This window comes from Prionailurus bengalensis, chromosome B2, assembly GCF_016509475.1.
Source record: "Prionailurus bengalensis isolate Pbe53 chromosome B2, Fcat_Pben_1.1_paternal_pri, whole genome shotgun sequence".
Lineage (NCBI taxonomy): Eukaryota > Metazoa > Chordata > Mammalia > Carnivora > Felidae > Prionailurus > Prionailurus bengalensis.
In genome coordinates this window covers 122,629,644-122,649,528 of record NC_057349.1, presented here as the reverse complement: position 1 = coordinate 122,649,528, position 19,885 = coordinate 122,629,644, and the positions used below count along the sequence as shown (strand labels likewise).

The window sequence follows — 19,885 nt, the reverse complement described above, 5'->3', positions numbered from 1 at the left end:
TGTCTCTCAATAATAAATAAATGTTAAATAAATAAATAAATAAATAAATAAATGAATAATAAAAAAGCAAAATTTATTTACTTGAACTAGCTAATGAAATTGATCTTGACAAAACCATAGGGAAAAGAAAACCAGAAATGGCACAATAAACTAGTAGCAAGAATAAAAAGCAGTACTAATATTAAAGCAGGGTATTACAAACAACTTCATGATAGTCACTGAATGTAGATAATATAGATAAGACCTAGAACTACACAGCTTACTAAAACTGAAAATAGAAGTAGAAAATCTGGATAGCCCACAAAAATTAGTGGAATTAAAACTATAACTATAAACTTGCCCACAAAATGTTCCAGGACCAGATGGAATTATTTATAATTTTTAACAAATATTTAAGGAAAACATAACATGAATTTACATAAATTCTCCCAAAACACTTTCAAAAGAATAATTTTTCTAATTCTATGAGGTCAGTGGAGACTTGATAAGATTGTTGCCAAAACAATGATTTTAGGCTACTCTTTTTCCTCAACATAGTTTCAAAATCCTGAAAATTATTAGCAATCCAGAAACAAGGTAACAAGGGATTTTATAAAAGAGTACAGCATACAATAACCAAATTGCAATTGTTCTAGGGCTTCAAGTTCGATTTGACATTGTAAAATCAATCACCACCACAGTAGAATAATAGAGAAAAGTTACATGATAGATATCAGAAACACATTTGGTAAGTCAAATATTTGTAACAACTAGCAAATTAGGATAGAAAGAAACTTCCAGACATAGAGTATCATACCGAATGTAAAAAAATATTGAAAACTCCTTCTTAGACTGGAAACAATACATTTACTCATGGTTATCATCTTCAACAATTTACTGAAACTCCTAACTAGTACAGTAAGACAAAGTTCAGTATTGCAAAAGAAGATATATAACTGTGAATATTTTGGGATAGTAAGATTGCCTACATAGAAAATGAAAGGAATCTATAGAATAAAGTATTAGAATTCATAAATGAGTTTAGCAAGGTTGTTGATAAATTGATACAGAAAAAATTATTTTTCTATGTATTAGTAACAAAAATTTAAAATTGAAATTGAAGAGATAACATTTAGAATAATATCAAAATACTAAGTACTTAGTACTACATCTAGCAAGGAATGTGTAAAATGGCCACAAAACAAGCTAGAAGATATTGTTGAAAGAATTCAATAGAGACCCAAATAAATGGAGGGATAAACTCTGTTATAAATTGGAAGAGTCAGGAAAAATGTCAGTCTTCCCCAACTGATCAATATCCTAACAGTGATTTGGTTTTTAGGGAGGAATTTTAAGTTAACTCTACAATTTATATGGAATTGCAGGGAGCCTAGAATGACCAAAATAATCTTAAAGAAGAAAACAGGAAATTTTACCAATGGGAGAAAGTATCTGTTGTTTTCTTTAGGTTTATTTATTTAATTGGAAAGGGAGAGAGAGAGAGAGAGAGAGAGAGAGAGAGAAAGAATGCACTCATGTATGCAAGTGTGGGAGGGGCAGAGAGAGGGAGAGAGAGAATGCCAAACAGGTTCAGCGCTAACAGCTAGAGGAGGGGCTCCATTCCAGGAACCATGAGATCGTGACCTGAGCTGAAATCAGGAGGCTGACACCCAACCAACCAAGCCACCCAAGTGTCCCTGAAAGAAAATATTTGCATAACATATAGCAATCAAAGGTATCAAAATATATGAAGAATCCCCATAAATTAACATATAAATACCTTGTTTAAAAATTTGACAAAGAGGATGTTTACATGCCCAATATACATGTGAAAAAGTGCTTAAATTAATTAACAATCAGGAAAATACAAATTAAAACTATGATATGCTATCATTACACACCTACTAAATGCTAATAAGTAAGGTTAGTGAGGAAGTGATCTATCATGCATGGTTGGTGGGAATGTAAATTATTTTAGCCACTTGGAGCAATTCTGAATTTTCTGTTAAGGTTGAACATTAACATTCTCTGTTGGCCAGCAACTTACTCCTAAGTATACGTTCAGCGGAAATACATGTACCTGTGCCCCAAAGACAGGTCCAAGAATACCCAGGCCCGTATTTTTCTTTATAATACTAAAAATTAGACACAATTCAAATGTTTTTCCACAGTAGAATGGGCATATTCAGATAATTAAACACTATGGAATAATGAAAATAAAATACAGCTACATGCAACAACTGAATGGGTCTCACAGTGTGACGGTGAATGAAAGAATGGAGGAGGGGTGATGAGATTTCTGATGTGGCAATAAGGTAATAATGTTCTATATCTCGGCTTGGGTAATGGTTCCACAGAGCTTCACCTCTAAAAAGTGAATCATTATGTACATTTATATGATGTGTATTTTTCTGTCTGTGCACTATTACTTAATACAGAAAGTTAAAAAAAATAAAAAACTGTATTTCTCTTAAATGTTAGAGCACCCAACAGCACTATACACAAAATTGTTACAATTTCATGAAATAACTTTTAAAGTTTGTAAGAAAATAGTACCAACTGATAGACGCACGATGCTTACTCTCTTTCACACGCCGTTCAAAGCATTTACAAGTAAAACTCATTTGATCTTCTCAACTATCTCATGAGGCTACAACTATAAACTTTCTTTTTTTTTTTTTTTTTTTTTCAACGTTTATTTTATTTTTGGGACAGAGAGAGACAGAGCATGAACGGGGGAGGGGCAGAGAGAGAGGGAGACACAGAATCGGAAACAGGCTCCAGGCTCTGAGCCATCAGCCCAGAGCCTGACGCGGGGCTCGAACTCCCGGACCGCGAGATCGTGACCTGGCTGAAGTCGGACGCTTAACCGACTGCGCCACCCAGGCGCCCCAACTCTTTCTTTTATAAGTAAGGCGAATGAGGCCCAAAGATATTAAATAACTTGCTCAGGATCTTATTGCTAATAAGTGAATGGTGCTAGATTCTGCACTGTTCCCCATTACACTATACTGCCTCTCACAGCCAAACTTCTGAAGTTTAAAGTGTCAGATTCATCCTTTGTGAATGCATTTAAAATGAAATAGTGCTGTTCCTTTATGTACTGGAACCTCCTGTAAATAATATATCGAGTAGATTGCTTTAACATTTGAAACAGAGATTTTTATGTTTTGCATAAATATTTTTCCAGTTCATGCTTAGAATGATTGCAAATGGATTTGAAACATAAAGCATTTAAAATATATATTAAAAAATTGTCATTAAAAAGCTGGGGCTGCATACCAACTCTTTTAGCTGTAACTTCTCCTAACCTCTATTTCCTTTTCATTAAAATGGGCATAATTAATCCTTTCCTCACCGGAGTGTTTCAAGAATGGAGGACTTGACATTTGTGCTATGAACTGAGCCACTAATTACATAGGAAAGCCATCCATCTGCACAGTAAGTAAATCTGAGAAATTTTAGAAACTACAGGTACCTCACTTTATAGTTCAGAGACTCAAAAAGTCAAAAATGATCAATAGCTTGCTGAAAGTATTACTCTCAGTAAGACCAGCATCTGGAATTGAACTCAGGCTTTAGGTTACAAGTTTAGTACCCCTGAGAGTTTGAATTTCTTTTTTTTCTTCCTTTCTCTTCTCTTCTACCACATAAAATACACACACTGAATTTTAAACAATTATAATTATTACCACTTAATTTAATAAATGCATTTATTTCTTTTTAAAAGATTTACAGGCATCTTAAATAGGGAGTGTTCTCCAACTCAGTCTTTTTGAACTGAATAACTGCATAAAAAGCTTTTATATACATTTGTCTTTAAGTTCGAGAAAGTCCTTGCCTTCAATCTCTCTCTCTCATAAGCATGCATAGGCACTTGGAGACAACATACTAATAAAAAAGAGGACAATATTTCTCAATTACTTTATTTCTAAGCCATTGAATTAAGTGATCAATATATTTTTAACAATTAAAAGAGATTTATGGAGAAAAGTGTTTTTTTTCAATATATGAAGTTTATTGTCAAACTGGTTTCCATACAACACCCAGTGCTCATCCCAAAAGGTGCCCTTATAGAGAAAAGTTTAGAATGTTGGTTCTGGTCATTCAAAAACTGCTATGACACAAATTCTTATCTGTGGTATGCTTATCTCTTTCATTTTATTTTTACTTAAAGATTACTCCTTAGTAAGGAGTAACATAGTAAGAAAGGTCTAGAAAAATATAAAATAAAAAGTATTGAATAACTAAAACGACTAATACCTTTCTCCATCGAATTAAAAACAAAATTGAAACTGTCTTCATTTAGTTGAAAAAGCAAGAACACTAGTCTTAAAGACATAGAAATATACTCTGTTTCTATGACATGAAAAACAACTTTTTTCTTAAATTTAATGAGCTTTTCTAAATCAAGGCATTCTTTAGACCCTTGTATTACTGCAGCATCTCCTTTTATGAGGCTGCTTCTACACTTTTGTGAATGACTGAGCTCTTTCATCTGACTGGACACAGCTGGCAAGTGGCATAATGAGAAAGGGAAATGAAAGTCTTTTTTTTTTTCTCCTGTAAAACCAAAACATGTATAAATCATATTCAAACTGAAGCATTAGTTGCCTGTATTATAAACTACATGTCTTAATACAAATAGTGTTTTCTACTGTTTTTTGAATATATGATATCATATATTTTAATTTAAAGAGTCTATCAATGATGAGCAGTTTCCCTAAACACTATTTGGATGAATATAAATTTTGCATATTTAATTAATTCAAAAAATTAAACCAAAGTGACCAATTCTAAAACAGAAAATTTAGGTAAAATGTTCAAACCAATAAAATATGTACTGTAAAATATGTACATTCCGTTTATGGAGAAAAGTCTCAAATAGTTGGGCACACAACAGGCCATAAATTTTTCTTAGGCATATGTGAAAGCTGGAGGGTAATTTGGCCTTCACTAAACCCGTTGTTTTGTCCATGATGAAACTGGTCCTCAGAGTGACAATTGGCCCAAAGTTACTCAAACAGCAGTGAAGGTTTATCTATCTCCTCACTTTAGGACTGTTACTTCCTGGTCATACTGTGCTCCCTCACCATATCAAAGGCACTTGGGAAAATTCAATAGGATTGAAGGAAGAAGCTAATGAAGCAATTTAAAAACAAAATAGAACTCTTATTTTACTTTCTATTTGTTCTCAACTTTAAGTATCACAGAATAATACATAAATCTCTGTAATTTCCCCCATGGTAGACATAATAGGTTTATGGGGAGAAAAGTTGGAACAATTCTAAAGTATATACCTGAAAAGTAAGGCTTGCTCCCATTCCATCTCCAAATTCTCCCAGGGACATCCATTGTTATGATTTTTATTTGAATTTTCATAAATTTTCTATCAGTGTGTATGAATGTGTATATATAGCTGTGGAAGTGTTAATGTAACTTTTTTCTTCACTTACTACATACAAAAACCATTCCAGATTTGTGTATGTAGATCTAGCACATTCTTCTAAATAACTGTATGGCTTTCTGTTGCATAGGTTTGAAGTAACATATTCAACAACTCACCTATAATTGGGTTCAGGAAGTTTCTGGGTTTTTTTTTTAATATTACAAACAGTATAAAAATAAATATAATTTGATATATTCTTAGACTAAAATTTACTAGGGTCAAAGAATATGTAAATCATTGGCCATTTGATATCTTTAGATACCAGATTTTGACCAAATCAGGTATATGTTAACCTCCTATGTCTATACCTGGAAACGGCCCTCATCCAGACTGGCCCAGGACCTGACCTCCTATCCCAGGAGAAGAAAGGAATATTCTTAGAACTCAAAACTCTTAAATATCCTTCAGTGTATTTAAGTCACGTACTAACTCCTTTTTTGAACAGAATCTTTCTTTTGTGTGTCTGAAGCTGTGGGCAAGTAATGCTAATTTTCATCATGCGGAAAGGATATTTTATGTATTTCTTATAGATATGTTCATTATGACAATGTAAAACACAAAAGGTATTAATAAGAAAATAATCTGAGCAGGAGTTTTAATCAAAAATCTTATGTGTATTTACCAACCACTAGAAAGGAAAAACTAAAACAAATCTCCAAATTTTACAAAAGGAAACTCCATCAACATCTCATTACCAATCTTAATTTTTTCCACATTCTCTTTACAAATGTAAGAAAGGGAGGAAGGGAGGGGCGCCTGGGTGGCGCAGTCGGTTAAGCGTCCGACTTCAGCCAGGTCAGGATCTCGCGGCCCGTGAGTTCGAGCCCCGCGTCGGGCTCTGGGCTGATGGCTCAGAGCCTGGAGCCTGTTTCCGATTCTGTGTCTCCCTCTCTCTCTGCCCCTCGCCCGTTCATGCTCTGTCTCTCTCTGTCCCAAAAATAAATAAACGTTGAAAAAAAAAAAAAGGGAGACAGGGAGGAAGGTTAAATGTATGACATAAACTATCTTTGCTGGCATATTGGCTAAGGCTATTATTTTCTTATTTCTATACTACATGCAAATAAATGTATAAAGCAGCCATGAAAGGATTTGGATTTTCAAAATATTGGGAGAGTTATACATTAGTATATTAAAAATTATATATTGTTTAACAGTTTCCTGTGTATTTAGTGTCAAGTTAGTTTTAGGTTTACCTGAAACTACAAACCCTGCTCCCTGCTCCACATGCTTGAGCTGTTAACTAAAGTTAGTCATCCAGAGGCGATGCCAGCAGAAATGTTCTGACCCACACAAGATCTCACCAGTGTCTGGATTTGGGTAACTGAATTGCACCAAATCCTACCACTAAGATGAGGCAGCGACTCCTTCTCATCAGGGCAAGGCCTCAGAGCAAGTACTCAATGGACAACCAGTTCACCAAAAAAAAAGTTCCTTCTGAGAATTCCTCCAATTTAATTATCAACAGGTTGTCAGTTACTCTAAAGAAACCGGAATCGGAGGTAAGGCGATACTAAATGAAATAATACAGAAAATCTAGGATAGTGACGGGCACTTTGGAAAAGACACTTGTCATCTAACATGTAAATCTGCAGCTACAAACAGTAGCTGTCCCTTTACTGTCTGAAGGAGTGCCAGGGCCATGGAGTAGCACATCAGCCTCACACAAGAGAAATGGAGCAGGGATACGTGACCTTTCCTGGGAAGCAATAGTCTTCCTGAGGAGAAATTCTCCAAAACCCAAGGTCTTGTTTTGCTTTTGTTTGTCTTTGGCAATGAGAGTATTTTGGAGGTGAAATTATGTGAATTTGGATAACTGAGCGAAAGCCAAGAATAAAAGGAAGTGGTAGAAAGGATGGAAGAGGTGGAAGAATAAAAAACAAACTAATGCTATTAAGTCAATATTAATCTTGTCAGGGCAAATCACAGATTTGGGAAGGAAGAAGCCATCCTTGAAATAGTCCAATAGCCTCACTTAAAGATGAGCAAAAATGTAAGAAATTTGCCCTGAGTCACATGGGTCATCTCTGGAAGTTCTGAGCCACTATGTGAAGTTTCCTAGCACTGAGGGCACTTCCCAGAACACAAGCCCATAGCAGCTTGTGACCATTCCTTCCTTGTGCTAAGTGACTGCTGGCATCTGGGACTTCTGTTAAAGTTCTCAAAGGGCTCCTGCTTTCTATAATTCCTAGGGACTCCAAGTTCAAGCAATGATAGAGAAGACACTATCATTTCCATTGATTTAATTCACTGATATAATTCACCATCTCAGGCTTGTACAGTAACATAATTCAACAAATGGGATAAAAAATAAATAAATATTAAGGTTGATTTATTTATTTTGAGAGAGGGAGAGTGCGCCCGTGTGCGTGCACATGTGAGCATATGAGTGGGGGAGGGGCAGAGAGAAAGAGTGCATCAGTGGGGAAGAGGTGGGGGGAGAGAATCCCAAGTAGGCTCCACACTGTCAGCAGAGCCAATGTGGGACTCAAACTCAAGAATGGAACCAGGAGATCATGACCTGAGCTGAAGTTAAGAGTTGGGTGCTTAACTGATGGAGCCACCTAGGCTCCCCAACACTATATTTTTTAAGAACACCATTACATATATTATTTCAGAAGAATGACAATGCCTTCAATTGATCATATTAAAGATCACAATAATAGAAATAAATACATAGACAGAAAATTTAGTTTTTTCTTAAATTCCAATTTGCATAAAGTCACCTCTTCTGTTTCATTTTTTTTCATCATCACCTCCCTCACAAACTCTCCTTTGTTCTCCCACTTATTTCTTTGCACAGACTGTGCTATTTGTTTATATGTGCAACCAGAATATAAATTTCCCAAAAGTGGGACTCATCACTTATCTATTTTTTACTTACTTCACATGTTGAGAGAACACTTTGATGTCTTTTGAATAAAGGTTTGACATTTTCACATTTATATATGAATGGAATTATATAAAAAACTCCAAATTGAGATTAAGAATACTATAAACGTTTCATCTAAAAACTACTGTTAGAAATATAATATAATCCGTTTCCTTTACAGATAATGAAGCAATGGCTCAGAGTTACCCAGCTAGTTAGAGCCTGAATGAGGGCGCCCACCCTGGTCACTTGTCTCTGTCTGCTCTTCTTTTTAGGGTTCTCCGTGAAGTCACTTTCTAAGTACAAATTAAATCATCTAGATACTTAAATGATTCTTGGGAAAGTATAAATTCCTTGGTTATATGCTAGAACTTTGACACACTTCACTCTCTGTGTTCAAATTTCTAATAATGCAGGAATATAGCAGATATTGTCATTTGGGGTTTCTACATCCCTTTTTCCCTTCCCTCTCCCAAATTTCCATATCAAGCACTTTAAAAATTGCTAATATACCAAGTATGCATCATCTCAAGCATCAAAGTTAGCATGTTGACAAAGTCACCTAGGATACTTGTAGAAGCCAACAGTACTGATCGCAAAACTGCTTCCATGTGAAGGATGGAAGTGTTCCCCAAGGCATATCATTAGGAGAAATGGGAATGCCACCACGAGGAGGCACTGAGGGAGAGGGTCTCACTGCATGTCCAAATGCAATCCCTTCTTCCTCAGCCAGATGTACCTCCTAGAGGAGTTCTATAGGCTTGTCTATAGGCTACTTTGGGATACATATGCTGAATCCATAGGGTGGTGGATTTGGGGGATAAGACATTCTGTACATTGAGGGCCCTCAGTAAGTTACCTACTTTCCCCATTAGCTGACCCCCCAAAAGTCAGTGTGAGTTGAACCACTTAGAATACCTGTTAGCTTTTACCTTTAGAAGTTCTGAAGTCAATCCTAATTCTTAATTTTGATAATGATGCCCTTTTCATCTTGCTTGAGATTGGTTTACTGCTTAAAAAATTCCTTCTAATACTATGTTGTGTGAGTTGATGAGTAGCTTCCCCTGTGATCTGAACCTAGCTAGGAACAAATTAGACTTTGGAAGATTAATTATGAGGCAGAGGCATATTCAAGGTGGTACATTCGCACTTTGAGGAAATTTGGTGATTTTACTTTTGAATCCGTTTGGAGTAGGAGGTCTTTTGGCTGAAAACAACACAAGCCAATGTTTGGAATGTCCTCATCTGTACCATTGATGTGTTGATTTCTAGATTATATTTTAGGCCAGACTAACATCAAAAATATTTTTCAAAAGCAGTCAAAAATGCCATACCTTAAAATCATTTAAAGAATTTATAATATATGAAGGGTAGTAAGCGCTCAGCAAACATTTTCACTAGGTATTTATTGAGAACTGACAATAAGTAGTTTTGTGCTGGACACTGTGGAAAGCACTCAAAGATGTACAATTATTTTCCCTAAGCTGGTGTCTGTTCCTAACACATCTTGGGTTTTTCCACCCTTCCCTAAAGTAACTTGATTCAAAAAAGGTTTTCTCCCAGCCACTTTGCTGACACGTAGTCACCACGATTTTCTCTCACATTGTTCAACTGGGTGAGTAGAGTCTGACATTGGACTGCTTAGTGTCAGGTAAAAATCCCCATGAAGAGGAGGCAGTCTTTGGAGCTGGAACTAGTTAACTTTGGGCTTCTACGGGAGACAAGAAGTGACTTCATTTTGTTGGAGAAAATGTCAATCAAGACGCAACTACTGACACCCATCTTTGTTTCACCAGCCAGGAATAAAAGATAAAGCAGAGGAAATGGAGGAGCTGCAGTTAGGCATTTGCAACACACAAAGTCCTTGTTTTCCCACTAGGCGCTGCAGAAAAGCAATTGTCCATTCACAGCACATCCTCTGCATTTCAGAGCTAATATTTTTGCAGTTCTTAACTTATAGTCTTATGCAGTTAATTTGGTTAACCCTTTGAAATGCACAATGTATTTGATACCTTGCCTAATAATTACTGCTAACGTGACCCAGTTTTTTAAAATTTCTGTTTCTCGAGGTTGGGAATAGAAACCTTGAAAAAAAAATCAAGTAAGAAATACTGGAAACAGGGTAATGGTTTCAAATAATCCTGTCTTACTTGCTATTGCGTAACTTTGAGAAGGGTACTAAGGAAATCCATGCGAACCATATGCTACTTGAAATGTTTTTACAAAAATTGACTCTTTGGGCAGAAATGATCTTTAGCAGGGGTCCCCCTCAGCACATAATAATAACGTGTCATTGAAAACAACATTAGCTCTGTGTTATTTGTCCTGCTTCTGCAGGATTTAGTGTGTTTACTGTATATGCCTGCCTTCTGGTGCAAAGAGATTTACTCAAACAGGCACTCTGGCTAGAGCACATGAGGAACAGAATCTATGGATGATTAATTAGATCCCAGGCTCAATCACTTAAGTCCCTAGTTAAATATCTCATTCTGCTTTCAACTATTGTAGGAAAAGATAATGAGCAAATTTGCAGTGTGAATAAAGAACTTTTTCGTTTCCTTTATACATAATAAGATCTAAATCACTGGTCATCTAACTCAGTGCCTCCGTTTCCCCTGCCGACTTCCAAGTCCAGAATATTAAAAAAAAAAAAAAAATGCAACAAGGTGATAAAGTGCGTTTTCATCCAGAATTCATCTTTCTGACATACCTTCTATAGGGTTTTCTACTTTCAACTTTATTACCAGCTTATTCCTCTCTCCTACTAATTTCTTCATTTTGAAGTCTGCGACCAAACAACATGACAAACTTAAGAAAAAAAAAAAAAACCTGATATTTTCCCCCTGTCCTGCAACCCTCACCAAGCTCTGTACCAATATTTTCCTATTCTGTCTTCACTAAAAGGAAAAATGATCCAACTCTAAGATTTACATTGAGGAAGAAATATTGCATTCATTAAAAAAGAAAAAAAAAAGAGAGAGAAGCCCTCCTCAGTGGGGGCTCTAAGCACAGTGAAAATCCTGTAGTCCCACATTAGGGCTGGTTGGAACGAAACAGTTAATTCAAGGTAAGTGATAATGTTTAGTCAGTTCGCCTAGAAAAAGGAAGGAAATTCAAAAGCTGGTTGCTGTAGTAACGATTACAGACCAAAAAAAAAAAAAAGTATATATATGTATATATATATATATATATATATATATATATGTACAGGTTCATTTTAAATAAAACTCCTGCCATCTCTCTGTGATTCTGTTCTCTCAAGAAAAATGAGCTTGCCGCTCAAATTGGTCGTACCTACCTCAACCATTAAACAAGACATTTAACCATAGTGGCAGTTCTGTGACCTTTGAATGCCGTGAAATCTCTGAGCGGTGCTGCTTGTTCATGAAGACTTGTGCTGCAGAGTCCAGCAACTTCATCCAGGATTAGGAATATAATTAAGTAAAAAAAAAAAAAAAATTAAAAAAAAAAAAAAAGGAAAGAAAAGAAAGAAACACAACAGCACACAGAGAGATCGAGAGAGAAAGAAGGTGGAAAGAGAGATCCTCTCTGGGTGAGCACACCACTTTTCTCCCAGGCGAGCGCTGGGACAGAGCCGAGTTGCTGCAGTGCCCAGACCCACCGACTGGCTGGGGGAGCGGGGCAGGCAGCCGGCCGGCGAGGCTGGGAGGTGCCGTCAGTTGCCACAGGCAAGGAAAAGCAGAGACCAATCGGCTTCAGCTCTGGCAGCTTACTGGAGTGGAGCCTTTTCTGTTTATGTTTCCTCATTTCGAGAGTGACGTCAAAGGGTTTAGTTTTTCCTCTGCATGTGCTATTAATTTTAACGTACGGTACTATGGGAGGAATGCGTGTGTGCCTGTGGTTAGCCCGGGCACCCCACTCTCAGGAGGACCCAAGGAACATTTTCTATATTCAGGAATAAATTTTTAAAATTTAAAATACCTTAGGGTTGAGTGTATCCAAAGACAAAAACAAAACCAAAAAGCAGACCAAAAGCCTTGGGCTAAATAATAGCAGCAAGATTTATGCTTTGGTTTTTTTTTTCCCCCAAATGTGAGTGTATGTACATATGCCCGCTTCACAGCTGTTGCTTATTTTCAAACTAATTCATTTTCAAACTCACCTAAAAATGAGTTGTTAGTTAATCTTTATAGTCATGGATGCAGAGTTCTGCAAATGAGCTGGTGAGTGATGTTATGTGCGGTGAAAAATAGAAATCATGTTTACTCTGCTAATCGCTGATTTTCTATCTTTTCTCCAGCTTGTGTGGAGAAGCCTCAGGAGTATTCATGCCAGGGAGACAGGGAGATCCTTCCTGCAAATCCCCACAGGGAGTCATTCAAGAAGCTGGGCACACTGAGGCCATACAGGCATGCCTGGGGTTTCAGCATGTCCTCTCCCAAAGTGTGTGAAGGTACAGTTATTTAAGGATAGTTCCTCTACCAGGGGCCCCAGCTCATCCCTGTTTTTGTCTTGCTACTCTGGAAACTCTCAGTGGTGGCCTTGTGTTGTTTCTGCCTCCCGCATATTCTATCCGTTCTCCCCCTGCCTCATTCTGCTAACAGAACCTCTTTTTTTTTTCTTTTAGAAACTTTCCTTTCTCTATCTATGGATTGCATAGCCTTCCCCAACTCCCCACCCCTCACCTCCCATCCCATTACAGGGGCATGTGACCCAGACTGGCCAATTAGATTTTTTCCATTGCTCTAAACACAGAAAATATTTGAGGGGTAGGCACATCACTCAAGAAAGGCCAGAGTCCTTTTTCAAATATTAATACTGATACTTTGAGAAAAGAGGTATTTATAGCTCTCTAAGAGCCTATGTGCTAGGGTTAAACAAGCCTGTAGTTGTTAGGGTTCATCTTTGATGCTGCAGATATAGCAATGAACAAAACAGATAGTATCTGCCTTCAAGCAGTTTACATTGGGGGGAAAGGGGAACACAGGCAATAAAAATAAGTAACTATATAATATCCATTGGTAATAAGGCTTTGAAATGAAGGAAAATAAGGGCAAAAGTGTGTGTGTGTGTGTGTGTGTGTGTGTGTGTGTGTGTTTGCTATTTTAGGTGCAATGATCACGGAAGCAACATGATAAAGCAACTTTGAGCAGAGGCCTGAATGAGATGAAGAAGCAGATCATCTGTGTCTCTGAGTTCCAGGCAAAGGAAGCTGTGCAAAGTCCTCAGTTAGGTGAATGCTTAGCATATTCAAGAACAAGGGAAATAAAGTGGCTGGAGGAGAATGAGTAAAAGAAAGAAGTGGTTTTAGGAAGATATGTCTGGGTCAAAATCAAGAAGTATCTTAGAGGCCGTTTAAAGTATTTAGACTTTATTCCAAAATGGAAAACAAATAAGAGTATTTTGAACAAAGAATGCCTATGATTAACATAAATTCTAAAGGGATTTCGTCTCTCTTCTGAATGGAAAATAGACTCTAGAGAAGCAAAGATAGAAGCAAGGAGACCAATGATGAGGCCATTGCAATAATGGCTTGAACTTGGGTGAAGGTGGAAAAGGTGAGAGGGTCAAATTCTAGAAGTGTGTGTGTGTGTGTGTGTGTGTGTGTGTATGCTTATAGAATTAGCAGGGTTTCAGGATGTGGGGTGTGAAAGAAAGAGAGGAATCAAGAATAATTCCCAGGATCCTGGCTTGAGCAAACTAGAATAGAGTTGCCACATATTGATATGGGGGTAACCAGAAGAAGAATCTGGTTTTGAGCTGAAGTAAAAAATGGTTCTGACCCTTCATTCAACAGCAACAAATATTTATTGATTATGTACTCTCTGTAGGCACTGTTTTAAGTGCTGGAGACAAAGCAGTGAAAACAAACAGACAATAAACACAAAGACCCTTGTCCTCATGAAACTTCGATTTTTCTGAGAGTAGACGACAGACCGTAATGAAGTAAAAGATTATATAGGATACACTGAGCAGGAGATATGGAGTAGATGGTTAAATACACAAGCTGGAGTTCAGGGGACGATAGATCTATGTTTGGGCTATAGATATAAATTTGGAAGTGGTTGTATATTCAAGGTATTTAAAACCATGAGATTGGATGAAATTACCGAAAGAAGTACAAATAAAAAAGCTCCAGGAAATCCAACATTAGATAGTCAGGAATATGAGAAAAAAAAAAAAAAACCAGTGGAGGAGATTGAGAAGGAACCTCTAAGAGATAAGAAAAAAAACAAGAGGGTGAGATCTTGGAAGACAAAGGAAATTTTCAATGATTGGCTTTGTAAAGTGAAAGTAAGATGAAGACTGAAAATTGACACTTGAATTTAGAATGTGTAATCATTTGTGCCCTTGAAAAGATCAGGTCCAATACAATAGAAAGAATGAAAGGTCAGGAGAGAATATAAAAAACAAAAAGTGGGGACAGACCTTATAGGAAATTCTTCCAAGGTGTTTTTCCCCCAAGAAGAGGAGATAAATGGGGCAATAATTGGAAGGGAAAGTGGAGTCAAGAAGGTATTTTTAACATGGGAGAAATATTGGAATTTTTGTATGCTGATAGGAAAGATCCAATTGAGGAGAATAATTACTGATGCAGAAGAGAGAAGGGAATAAAGTTGGAGACATTGAGTGTGTGATAGGCAGAATGGCCCTCCAAAGATGACCAATCCCTGGAATCTGTGAATATATTATATTACATGACAAAAGGGACTTTGCAGATACAATTGAGCTGATAGATCTTAAAGGAAGGAGATTGACTTGAATTATCTGGTGTGCTCAATCTAATCATATGAGCCCATAAAAGCAGAGAATTTCTCTGGCTGGAAGCAGAAGAGAGATGCAGAAGAAGTAGTTAGAGAAGTTCTAAGTAGCAGAAGTATTCAACACAGTACTACTGGCTCTCAGATGTAGAACCCATGTGCAAGGACCAGAGAAAGATCTCTCATTGCTAAGGGCTGTCCCCAGCTGACAGCAGCAAGGAAACAGCTACCTCAGTTCCACAGCTGTGAGGAATTGTATTCTGCCAACAACCTGAATGAACAACCTGAAATGGATTCTTCCCTAGAACCCAAAGGAAGAAACATAGCCCTGCTGACATGTTGTGTTCAGTCTTTTGAGACTCTAAGCTGAGTACCTAGTCAAGCCACCTGCAGATCTATGAACTAATAAAGTTTGTGTTAATCTGTCACAGCAGTGATGGAACATTATATAAAGTGATTGGCTTTCGAAAGCAGCATGGATGATTCATCCATAGAACCAGAAGAGAAGGCAGAGTAAATGGTAGAGGTATATTTCTTAGTGGGTTGTAATGGTGGTGCAAGATTGTAAAAGCTCTCTGTGATTTCAAGTTTCTCAGTGAAAGAGGAAATTAGGAGTATTGACTAAGAGAGAGGATAGAAGAATTGGGGAACGTTTGAGGAGAAAAGGTATGAAATAGTCATCCAGAAGAGTAAAAAGCAGGAGTTCTCATAGAAGTAGAATATGATGACCAAGGGCTTATGTGAGTTTAATTGTCATGAATTAAAGTGATACCAGACAGCATGTTACCTTTACAATATCCATGAGACATCAATATAGAAATGTCATATGGGCAGTTTGGAAATAATTCTGGGGAGGTAAGGGCAAATGAGATGCTATTGAAAGCCATGGTGGGCATGGAATCACTTGATGAATGAGAATAGACTCAAGGTCTGAACTCTGGGATCATCCAATGTTTAGATATTGGAAAATTATCGGTGATCCATTGAAGGAGACCAAAACGGAGTGGCCATGAAGCTATACACACTACCAAGATAGTGGTCTCTGAGAAGTCCATTTCCAATAGTTGGTGCTATGGACTGAATTGTTCCCACCCACTCCCCCCACCTCCACCCCACCCCACTGCCACACCAATTTGTATGTTGAAGCCCTAATCCCCAATTTGACTGTAATTGGAGATAGGGCCTATAGGGAGGTAATTAAGGTTAAATGAGGTCATAAAGGTAGGACCCTAATCCAATAGATCTGGTGCCCTTATACAAAAGGATGAGACACCAAAGATCTCTGTCTCCACCATGAGAGAATGGAGCCAAAAGGCAGCTGACTGCAAGCCAGGAAGAGAACTCTTACCAGACACTAACTCTGCTAACACTTTGATCTTGGTCTTCCAGTCTCCAGAACTTTGAAAAAATAAATTTCTATTGTTTAAGTATCCAGACTAGGATATTTTGTTATGCAACCCAAGTGAACTAATACAGTTACATGAGTCATGAATTCTCTTTTTTGCTTGCAGCCATTTCAGTTGGCTTTCTGTTACTTATAACAGGAAGAGTCCTAACAAATTCAATATACAGTGTCAATGTTTCCTAGAAGTGACTGTCAACTCTCCTCTCCCTGATATAAATACTTCACCACTTGCAGCTTGAGAAACTTTAAGGATTTATCTATGTCTATATCTATCTAATCATTTCCACCACACACAAATATTCATCTAAGACTACTGTGTTTAAAATACTAGCTGGTTTTCTCAGGCACCATTATTTAACATATACTTTGGAGTATTCTTTGAAACATGACATTTGAAGTGACCACATTTTCTGCAATTTATTAGTTATAAAAATAATCTAGAAGGAGCCACCTTATTTCAGCTTCTTCATTTTCTTCCCAAATTCCCTTTTTAAATAGCTCATGACTCATAGAAATGACCACTCTTAGTCATTTTCTTTCCTTTACAATTTAACTCTCTATTTTCTCTATTAACAGAATAGAAGATGTGATTCTTCTTGTGCTGCATCTCTACAAAGATAAATTTCTCAGTGACCTTAAATATATTAAATTTGTTCAAGGAATACTTATTGAGCATAAATTATTGGTAGAACCCAGTGGTGTATGTTCAACATACCATTGGGGTTGACAGAGATCAGCAGGATGTGATGCCTACCTTTAAAAGTCATATATTTGGCTTCGAGGGTAAGATACAGGTTGTTATAACAGTAATAAGAGGAAAGATGCAACAAGGGCTCTAAAGATAGAAAAGATAACAATGGGAATTCAGAGAAAGAGGATATTACTTCCCACAAAGGGAAGACTTTGCATAATGTCTGAGATTGCATTTGTCCTGAGCCAGGTAGAAGTGCTCTATTGAGAGACTGACCTGTAGGTCGAGTATAATGGGAGTATAGGATATGGGGAAAGAATGATATATTGTGAAGAAAACATGGTAGATCAGTGAAAAATTATAGAAAGTGAAATCTAAAATTTGAATTTTACTCATTGGGGAATAAGGGATTATTAAAGGTTTGCAAGTAGGGAATTAAAATAGCAGTAGTGTATCCCTATTAGCAGAATGGTCCAGTGCTGGGTACAGACAATTAAACATGTGATTTACAATACAGTGGAGTGAATAATGTGGTAGGGAAGTTCAGGGTGATTTGGGAGTATATAGGAGAGAAATCAACACCAGATTTTTAACTCAATAAAGCCTTCTCCCTGAAAACAGTGACATCTGAGATGAGTTGTAAAGGATAAGTAAGAGGTACTCGGGTAAAAGAGGAGGAATACCTGAAATGATTAGGAGCTGCTCCAATAAAAAGAGAGGGTACAGAGGATGAAAAAGTATTACATGCTGAAATGATAACACTTACAAACATGGACAGGTGATGATGAGCCTGGTTTATTCCAGGAGCCAGAGCAAGTTCAGTTTGGCTGGCGGGGTAAGAAGTGAAGACAGTATGGGTTTTTTAGTCATATTAAGAAATTAGGACTTTGTTCCAAAAGAAATGGGGATATATTGAAGACTTTTAAACAATAAAGGACATGATCAAATTCGTATTTTGAAACATGACTTTGGCAGTTGTATGGACACCAGAAGAGGGAAGTCTGGAGACAGGAGGACCAGGGGAGAAAGTACAGTAGCCTGGATGAGGGTGGTGGTAATGTAGAAGGAGAGATATGAGACGATTTCTCGTTGTTTGGGAACAATGTCATCAATACGATTTGGTGATGGATTGAAGGTGAAAGTTGAAAGACTTACTGTGGGATGACAATACGGAACAAGACAATCAAGGATGATGCTGAAGTTTCAGCCATGGCAAATGGGTGTCACTTATTGAGTTAGGTCTGGCAGGGAAGATGATAAGTTCAGTTTGGAGCCTAACATCAAAGTGAAGATGGATATGTTGTTCTCAAACTGGGCAGAAAAACGTAGGTTAGGAGAACAGTTTTGAGCACCATCATATTGTTGAAATAAGCCATATGCACTGATGGAATCACTCAGAAAGTGTGCCCAGCATGAGAACAGAAAAAGAGCTGAAGAGAAACCAAAAGGAACACAACATTTAAGGGCTAGGCAAAGGAAGAGAAATCTATAAAAATATGGACAAGGAGTGGCAACATAAAAAGAGAAAAGGAGGATGTGGTGTCATAGAATTTAAGGAAAATTGTGTTTCAAGTTGTAAAATATAACTAATAATGTTAAATCTGCTGACAGGAAAACAGGACAACGTCTTTTACAACTACTAAACCACTATAAAGCTAAAACATCACGGTATTGATGGAGGTACAAATAAATAGAAAAATAAGTCAATAGAACAGAACAAAGTCTAAAAGTGAATCAGTATGTATACCAAGTTTATTATATGATAAAGGTGGTGTTTTGAATGAGTCAAGAAGGAACAGACTACTTCATCAGCTATGTCAGGACAAGGCTAGCCATTTGGAAAATGCAACATCCAAGTAAGTGAAACTTAAATTCATTCCCCAATCCATTTACAAATATAAACTGTAGTTAGGTAAAAGACTGAAACATGACAAGCCAACACCATAAAATCGTCAGAAAGCATATGATTGGAAATATGTGATTTCAAAGTAGAGAAGACCTTTAAAAGGTCTTCAAAAAGCAAAGGCCGCAACAAAGAACATTGATAAAGTATCTTACACCAAAGTTAGAGTCTTCTGTATGACCAAAGACATTATAAATTAAAATATTTTCAACCTATTCAAAACATAATAAATATACATTATTACACATTAGTAGATTTCTATCAGATTTATAAAACAGAGAAGATGGTTTGGAAAGAAAAACACAAAAGGAACACCAGTGTTCAAGGGCTACGCAAACAAAAAAAAGCCTTTAAAAAATGTGGACAAAAGTGACAACATAAGAGGGGGAAAAAAAAGAACGTGGTGTCACAGAATCCAAAGAAAAAATTTTTAATAAGGGTAAAATAGACAGGGTTTTAAATTTAGAAATTTTCTTTCAACAATGAAGATGGGTGTAACAACCTCTGTGGAGTCGGGGGCAGGTCATTGCCTTTTCTCTCAGCTCTTCCGAACTGGTACAGAGCCCCCAAGCTTAGTGATCTCCTCACCAGAGTCCTGCACGGACTCTTCCAATGCACACCATCCTTCCTCATCCATCAACTCAACATTCCTGTCAGTTGATCTATATTTTATGCCACCTCTCCTTTCTGTTTCACTATAACCTTGTCTGTCAATCTGAGCCCTCCTCCTTGTTGGTGATAGAATAGTAATGCAGTGAAAGCACATCTTAATGCCTTTGAAAATGGATTTGTTGCTTCTTCACAGGAAAGTTTTTGTCAAGCATAAAGGAAATAATGTTTACAAATATTTATCGTGTGCCTACTATG

The 19,885-nt window shown here is 37.0% G+C and overlaps 1 protein-coding gene across 1 annotated transcript in view; it reads right to left on the bottom strand.

Annotated features, from left to right (window-relative positions):
- The window catches only part of PDE7B (phosphodiesterase 7B), a 326,358-nt gene extending 314,425 nt beyond the window's left edge, over positions 1-11,933 (bottom strand). The window contains exon 1 of the mRNA XM_043593075.1: positions 11,596-11,933. Coding sequence (XP_043449010.1) covers positions 11,596-11,616 — 21 coding nt within the window. The 5' untranslated portion in view covers positions 11,617-11,933. The remainder of the gene's footprint in view (positions 1-11,595) is intronic.
- Between the last annotated feature and the right edge of the window lie 7,952 nt (positions 11,934-19,885).